The sequence below is a fragment of the Orycteropus afer genome, unplaced genomic scaffold (assembly GCF_000298275.1).
Source record: "Orycteropus afer afer isolate SDZICR_OR568_19922 unplaced genomic scaffold, OryAfe1.0 scaffold00134, whole genome shotgun sequence".
NCBI classification, from domain to species: domain Eukaryota; kingdom Metazoa; phylum Chordata; class Mammalia; order Tubulidentata; family Orycteropodidae; genus Orycteropus; species Orycteropus afer.
In genome coordinates this window covers 2,728,611-2,737,193 of record NW_006921721.1, presented here as the reverse complement: position 1 = coordinate 2,737,193, position 8,583 = coordinate 2,728,611, and the positions used below count along the sequence as shown (strand labels likewise).

Here is an 8,583-nt window from a genome sequence, read left to right as displayed (position 1 = left end):
CTGCACGTGTTGTTATTGTTGCAGTAAGCTGCTGTGGAGTTGGCACCTGACTTGGTGACTCCATGCACCACAGAACATCGTCCCCGTGATAGGGTGTAGATTGAATGAACCGTTGTGAGCCTAAGAGTTTTCATGGACTGATTTTTGGAAGTAGTTCACTAGGCCTTTCTTCCTAGTCCATCTTAGTCTGGAAGCTCTGCTGAAACCCATTCAGCAAATACTCTTTCCAGTTTTGCTTCTTTCCTTTCATGGGATACACATACTGGCTTTCTGCATGATTTTCAGGGAGGAGTGGGAAGGAGAGTCAGAAGATGAACTCGAGGTGATTCCAACATGCAGCCAGAGTTAACTATGTCTTAGACCAAAGCAGTAGCAGGAGAGTCCCCCAAATGAAGACACTCAGAAGGTAACAGGAAAAAGTAAGGATGGAGACCCAACAAGCACTTCTTTAACCTATCCTCCTTTTCTCCCCCTGGGTGTTGCAAACGGTTAATGCACTTGGTCTGAAAGAGTGGAGGTGCAAGTCCATCTAGAAGTGCCTTGGAAGAAAGACTTTGTGATCTAGATCCAAAAATCAGCTATTGAAAACCTTATGGAGCACAGTTCTACTCTGACACACACATCATGAGTCAGAATCCACTAGAGGGCAACTGGATTTTTGGTTCTCAAAAGCAGGTGCATTTGCTCATTCCTCTTTGGGGTGGTGAGTACAGTAAGAGTATTAAATATCCTTTACCATTCCTAGTAATGACATTTAACAGAACAGTTTTCCATTCCTTTACTTGACAGGCATCTGAAAGAAATATCAAAGGGGCTGCTAAGATTCAGAGGCATGCAAGAAGGCCCTTCCACCTTTCCCGCTCCATGTGTCTGTTGGGAGGCCCAGTTGTATGTCCTTGTTCATTATTCCTTCCCCTCATGCTTTTCTGTAGAAGCAAGCACTCAAGGACATCAAGAAAACAAAGCCGTTGCTGTAATGAGTTATGCTGACAGTCAGCAGCCGTCCCCCAACAAGGAGGCAGATGGTGAGTCCACCAAGGATTTGTTTCACAATGCTCTTAGTTCCCAGTGCTGTGTTGCTCTTGAAGAGTATCCACTGATTCCTGTGGACAGTTCATGGGGGTGGAAAGAGGGAATGAGAGTCATGGGCACTGGCAGTTTCTGGGGCAGAGCTCATCTCACTCACTACTTGCTGTATTTTGTATCAGTTTTTGCCTTAACACCCCATACTCACCCATCTCCCCACCCCAAAGGCCGTAGAGAGCTCCTCATTCTGAAAGAGCCCTCTACATCTCCTCCTCCCCTCATCCCAACAGGGTCTTGAATACTTAGTGTCTTAGTTACCTAGTGCTGCTGTAACAAAAATACCACAAATGGTAGGCTTTAAAGAACAGAAATTTATTTTCTCCTAGTCCTGGAGGCTAAAAGTCCAAATCAGGATCTTAGCTGTGTTGATTCCTTCTGTGGGCCTCTCTTCTAGCTTCTGGAGTCTGCTGGCCATCCTTGGCATTCCTTTTCTGCAGAGGATCCTCACATGTCATTTGTCTTGCTCTATTTGTACCTGCCCATTTTATAATTTAGAAGTGATTAGGTTTAAGACCCACCCTACACTGATATGACCTAATTAACATAAAAAAAGGTCCCTAGGTTTTGCAAAGGATTTGTGCTCAACTGTTCACCTAAAAAGGCACTCTGGTGTTATGGTGATTAAAGCATTTGGTGGCTAACCAAAAGGTCAGCAGTTTGAACCCACCAGCTGCTCCACAGGGGAAAGATGAGGCAGTCTGCTTCCATAAAGATTTACAGCCTTGGAAACCCTATGGGATAGTTCTACTCTGTCATATAGGGTCACTATGAGTTGGAATCGACTCAATGGCAGTGGGTTTGGGTTTGGTTTACCTGAAGGTTGGTGGTTCAAACCCATTCAGCAGTACTGCAGAAGACAAGTCTTGGAGATCTGCTTGCATCAAGATTACAGTCAAGAAAACCCATTGGAGCACAGTTCTACTCTGTAGCACATCGGATCACCATGAGTCAGAACTGACTGAAACACACTAACAAAACAACAGCATAACAAAACTATTTCCAAACAGGATCACAGCGATAGGTACAAGGGTTAGGATTCCAGCACATATTTTGGGAAACACAATTCAATTCATAGCACTAAGGATAACTTACTAGTCTCCACATACCCACAAAACGGAGTTTCTCTTGCCATCCTGGTCCTCAACAGCATGCCTACTCTTAACAAAGAGACCTCTTCACTATTCCGCATCACATGGTTTCCACCAATCCCTGGCGTTCTTGCTGTTCTTGGCTCATAGCTGTGTCACTTCTATCTCTGCCTCCATCTCCACATGGCCATCAGCCCTCTGTGCCTCTGTTTTCTCCCTTTTTACCACTCAGATTGGATTAGGACCCATCCCACTACAGTATAACCTTATGCTAACCTAATGAGTAGTACCTTAAAACATCCTGTTTCCAAACAGAGTCACATTGACAGGAAGTCGGGGTTGTTGTTGTTGTTGTTATGTGCCTTCGAGTCGGCCCCGACTCATAGTGACCCCTCCTTGGGTTTCCGAGGCAGTATCACTACGGAAGTAGGATTGCCCAACCTTCCAGTCAGGGTTAGGACTCTTCTTTTCTCACACATAGATATGTTCTTAACTTATCTTTTGGGGAACACAATTCAACTATGTTGTTGTCTGCCAGGAGCCCTGGTGGTACAGTGGTTAAAGTGCTCGGCTGCTAACCATAAGGTTAGTGGTTTGCACTCACCAGCTGCTCCATGGGAGAAAGATGAGGCAATCTGCTACTGTAAAGATTTACAGCCTTGAAAATCCTATGGGCCAATTCTACTCAGTCCTGTATGATCGCTATGAGTTGGAACTGACTCTATGGCAGTGGGTTTGGTTTTTGTTATTGTTTGCTGTCCAATCAATTACTACTCCTTGTAAACCTGTAGGACGGAGGAGAACTGCCCCATAATGTTTCCAAGGCTGCAATCTTTTTGGGAACAGATCTGGGTAATGACAGAACATCTGCTTGAAGCAGGACCCAAAATTCAACCTGACCATGTTATGAACTGAGGAGTATTGTTCTGCCTCCTCTTACCAGTGATTGAACAAAAAGTTGCTGATCATTCCTTCAACTTCAGATTCTGGAATCAAATGAGGGAAAAGCCTTCAGGCATCAGGGGGCAGTGCCTAACCCGGGAAACATTTAACTGAAGAGACATTTTCTAATAAAATTAATGATAGCTAAGCCTTTATGGAGTCCCTGGGTGGTGCAAGAAGTTAAGGACTCAACCACTAGCTTCAAGGTTGGTGGTTTGAAGCCACCCAGAGGCACCTCAGAAGACAGGCCTGCAATATGCTTCTGAAAGGTCACAGCCTTGAAACCCCAGTGGAGTAGCAGTTCTACTCTGCACCCATGGAGTCGCCATGAGTCAGAATCCACTTGACAGGAAGTAACAACAACAAGAAGCTCTTAACATGGATTATTAACATTTTCTTCTCTTTATATAGTATTATGGGTTGAATGAAAGAGCTCTGGTGGTGCAACCACTAGTTAAGTACTTGGGTGCTAACTGAAGTGTCGGCAGTTCAAAACTACCAACCACTCCATGGAACAAAAAGACCGGGAGATCTGTTCCCAAAAAGATCATCTTGCGCCCCCCCCCACTACTCCCTATCTCCTCGTAGTTGCATGTGTCTGGCAGGATTCAAGTTCTGAACAGTTGTTCAATGCTATCACAGTATACAATTGTATGTTTTATTGGTTCATTCAACAGTATTTCTTAAAAATCTGTTGACACTCTGGGGATACACAGAATACTGACATCATGCACTATTTTAGGATCTGTGAGCGCTCATTGAACTAAACACATGAAGTCTCTACCTTCCTGTTGTTGTTGTTAGGTGTCAGTGAGTCAGTTCTGACTCATAGCAACTCTATGTACAACATAATGAAACACTATCTGGTTCCCGCACCATCCTCACAGTTGTTGCTATATTTGAGCCGATTGTTGCAGCCACTGTGTCAATCCATCTTGTTGAGGATCTTACTTTTTTTCACTGACTCTCTATTTTACTAAACATGATGTCCTCCTCCAGGGACTAGTCCCTCTTGATAACATGTCTTGACCTTGAGCTTTCTTATCCACATGCAAAAACTATGAGCATGAAGTATGGGGTAGGATGGAGCACTGGTGTGGCTTACTGGTAACCTTGCAGGTAGAAGGCCTCTGCTATTTGAATTCCCATGATGTCTGCACAAAGAGTGCCAAAGGGGAGCTCTGTTGTTGTTGGTATTGTTTTGTGCCGTCGAGTCAGACCCAACTCATAGCGACACCTCCTTGGGTTTCCGAGGCAGTGTCACTACAGAAGTAGATTGCCCCATTTTCCTTCAGAGGAGTGGCTGCTGGGTTTGAACCGCCAGCCTTCTGTCAGCAGTCAAGTGCCTTAGGCATTGCTCCAGGAAGCTGAACAAATTCATTTTTCAAACTTCTTCTGCATGGTAGTCTTTCCATCTTGCTTAGAGATGGAAGACAGAAATTTCTCAACTGGGGTCCTGATTTAGTATCTCTTCTAACTGTTGTTTTCCTGGACAAAAACAAACCTTGATGAATAGAGAAAGAGCAACTGAAGCTATCTAGGGGAAGGGTGGAGTACTGACATTTGGGGAAACTGTGCTGTGCTCTGTGGGTTATCTCATTATGTGGACATTATTTCATTTGATACAGCAGTCAAGTAGGTATCACTATGTCTGTAACAGGTTTGAAACTTGAGTGCAGAAAGGTTACCTAATTTACATATGGTCATACAACTAGAAAATGGAAGAATTTCATTTTGTCTTGGACAGACCATGCGAACCTTCTTTGAGTATAGACTGTGAAAATTTCATAGTTTATCCCAGCCATTGGCCACTGCACTTGGATTTCTTAGTTTCACAGTGGGATCATCTGGGTCTCCTTTGATCATATTTCTGATTGTGGGATGTGAACAAAGAACTAGGTCAGCTAGGTGTATTGATGATGAATACTCAGAAACTGTGAGTGGATGATAAACTGACCAGTGTGAGCCAGAAGCTTAGAGAAATGAAGACAAAGCAAGCTGGGCCATTGGACTTTAGCTACCCAATCCCAGACCTATGGAATTAGAAACAGCCTTTTAACAACTTTCCCAGGTGATTTGTGTATACACTAATGTAAGAGTCCTTCACCTGCATAGGCTTCTTCCTTATCTCTGATGGTTGACAGCAGACATGATAGAGCAAGCTATATAATGTAGCCTCATAGGATTCATGTCACCTACTCACCAAAACCCAAAACCAAATTAGTTGCCTTCAAGCAAACTCCAGCTTCTGACTACCCTGTGTGTGTCAGAGTAGAACTGTGCTCCTGAGAGTTTTCAGTGGCTGATTTTTCAGAAGCACATCACCAGATCTTTCTTTTGAGGCATGTCTGGGTGGACCTGAATGCCAACCTTTTGGTTTAACAGTCAAGTGTGTTAATTGTTTGTACTACCCACTGACTCCCATGTGCTCACGGGATCTGCTTTTTCATTGTGATATAGGTCCCAGTTCTCACATGGGTTTTCAAGCCTTGCTAGGTCTGTCATACCATGCTTAGCTCTGAGGTAAGTGAAAACTGCCATAGGGTCAGTGCAGGAGCCCGTCCTTAACCCTGATCCCTGGGCCATTCCACCTGACTCCTATGTGGGCATTATTATAGGCTATTGGCACTTGCTACCTCAGAGATCTGCTGGTTTCTCAATCTCTAGAAAGTTGGGAGACCATTCAAGACTCACCTCATTGATCACATGAGTCAGAATCAACCTCACCAGGTTGTCACCTGATTGCCAAACTTATGGCTTGCCAGTTGCAAACCTCCTCATCAGACTTGGCTCTGGGGAGTGGGAAACAGGCAATCGTCTTCCTCCTTCTTCCCCTGTGAATACCGTGCCTCCTGACAAAGTATCTCAGTGCCTGGGCAGCACACAGAGGTGCAGAGCTGAGCAGCATCCTGACTGACACCCCCACCGAGGGCCAGCAGAGGGAAAGAAGTGCACTCTTTCTCTTGCTCTCTTTAAAGGGGGCCTCATTGAATCACAGAAGCTCTGGTAGCATAGTGCATAAGGCACTTGACTGCTAACCAGAAGGCTGGTGGTTCAAAGCCACCAGCCACTCCTCGGAAGGAAGGTTGGGCAATCTACTTCTGCAGTGATACTACCTCGGAAACCCAAGGAGAGATCACTATGAGTCGGTCTCAGACTGGAAGGCACATAACAACAACACTGAATCACAGATCTGCAGGCAGCACCCAGGACCTCGTTTGCACTTCAATAGTGTGCTTTCCTTTCACTGCACTCTATTGGGTGTTGGATGTGTCATTGGAGAGACTCCCTAGTTCAATTAAACAGGAGTATTGAGCTGGAGAGAAATCTGTGTGTGTTGACTCAGATATTTAAGCAACCACCTTTCAGTCTTGACTGAGAAATTGGCCTTCCAGCTGTCCCTGCTGGCAGGCTCTTCTGGCATCTCGTCAGGCCACTGTGAATGTGTTTTTCAAATTTCAACTTGCTTCAACTTGTCTTCCTAACTGATTTTCCTGACGACTGTAATAATGGGTTCCAGGCTGACCTGCATACGGTACTTTGGCAAGATGCCCAGGCTCTTTTCTGGACATGACCTCTCCTTATAAATCATAGTCAGGGTGTCCACTCGCTGGGTTCGCAGCAGGTTAATTCAGCTTGGGGGACTTCTTAAGCCAGGTCCTAATTATTCCTCTGAAGAACTTCAGTGGCAAGGGTCTCTCTTTAGCTGAGGCTAGAGTTCAGGGCTTAGTTCATGCTTGAGGTTTACTGATTCCCTCCAAATTTGATGCACTTTTCCAAACTGGAAGAACTTTCCCACCATTTGCAGTCCCCCTGATGGGAATTCTTGGATGGGTTTGTGGTCATTGAATTGCCAGGGTTCTTGTCCCTTGCTTTCGAGTCCTGACAATACAAACACCCTTCCCCAGACGTGTCCAATTAGCTGGGGACCAGCTGGTTTGGAGCCAGGCCACTAAAGGAAGGCTGGGCCCCTATTCTCTTCAGAGGCCTTTCAGCAGACTTTCTGAGGCCTTCATATGCATGGCCATCAAGCTTTCTTGACCTCTTCTACTTGGCCCTGATAAATGGAATGGCTGTTTTTGACCTCTGGCTTTCTAAAAGTTGAGCTCTTAGCCAGGGAAGTTCTCTTGGAAGAAGAGCCTGGGAGGTGTGAATGAACTCTTTACCAATAAAGAGATCACTGCAGAGGAAAACAGGATTTTCAGTGTTAAGACTAGTCTCTAAAGCCACTGTTATCACCCCTGTTATCATAGAGGGGAATACAACATAAGAGCTGGGTATGGGCAGGCAGCAGGTAGTTGGGCATCAAGAGCCATTAGGAACAACTTGCTAGCAATATGGACTACCTCCCAAATCATGGGAGAGACTCAGTAGGTCCAGAGCCAGGCTGTGACTCTGTGTTTTTACCCAGGTCTACACAGAATTCTGATGAACCATCAGGTTTGGGAACCCCTGTTGTAGTGGAGGATTCCTGGTGGCTCAAATGATTAAGTGCTTGGCTGCTCACTAAAAAGTTGGTGGCCTGAGTCCACCCACTGGTACCTTGTAAGAAAGGCCTGGTGATCTATTTCCAGAATAAATCAGCCATTCAAAACTCTATGGAGCAGGGGCTGGGAAGATGGCGGACTAGGTAGAAGGACTGCACAGACCCTCTTCAACAAAGAAAAGGGAAACCAATTAACACAGACACAGAAATTAATCTTGGACCCCTGAGCCTTGAAGAGAAGGATTCAGAAGTAGACTAAACCCCAACTAGCAGAAGAATTTGCATGAAAATACCATAAAAGGAGATATACAGAGCTGCGGTCTGGCAGGGACCTGAGCGCCCATGATGGCATAAATGACCTGGACATTCCGGAGTGGCAGTAGGACTTAAGAATTAATCTAAAAATCCCCTGCTAGCCAGGGTCCGTGTGGAGAACTGTGTACAGTGGCAAGGGAACAAACTGGGGAAGGTGAAGAGAAAGGTGGGCTGAGTGGCAGACTTTTGCCGTCCGGAGGGCGCTGCCATGTTGTACATTTAAAAAAAAAAGCAGTGTAACTATTTGGGATGTTTAAAGAGAGCGCTCTCGCAGAATCCGGTGGTCGTAAGACTTAAGAATTAATCTAAAAATCCCCTGCTAGCCAGGGTCCATGCAGAGGACTGTGTATGGTAGCTAGGGAATAAACTGGGGAAAGTGAAAAGAAAGGTGGGCCGAGGGATAGACTTTTGCCGGTCCTGAGGACGCTGCCATGTTGTACCATTAATACACAAGATAACATAACCCAGAAACAACAGCTATGGACATATCCAAAATAAAATGAGCTTATAAGATTGTAAACAGGGAACCAGAGACATCAATTTGAGAGTGAGAACAACTACAAACAAAAAGAGGGAAAAGACTGTGTATTACAGAATTTCTAAATGGTGAGGAAGTTAAGAAAGTTGAAAGATAGAATGGACTGTTTTAGACCTGGGGATAGGATT

General features: G+C 45.1%; 1 protein-coding gene across 1 annotated transcript in view; it reads left to right on the top strand.

Moving 5' to 3' along the window:
- The window catches only part of LOC103200695 (guanylate cyclase soluble subunit beta-2-like), a 119,928-nt gene that overhangs the window by 95,611 nt on the left and 15,734 nt on the right, over positions 1–8,583 (top strand). Inside the window, exon 14 of the mRNA XM_007945246.2 lies at positions 933–1,025. Within this exon, the coding sequence (XP_007943437.1) occupies positions 933–1,025 (93 nt within the window). The remainder of the gene's footprint in view (positions 1–932; positions 1,026–8,583) is intronic.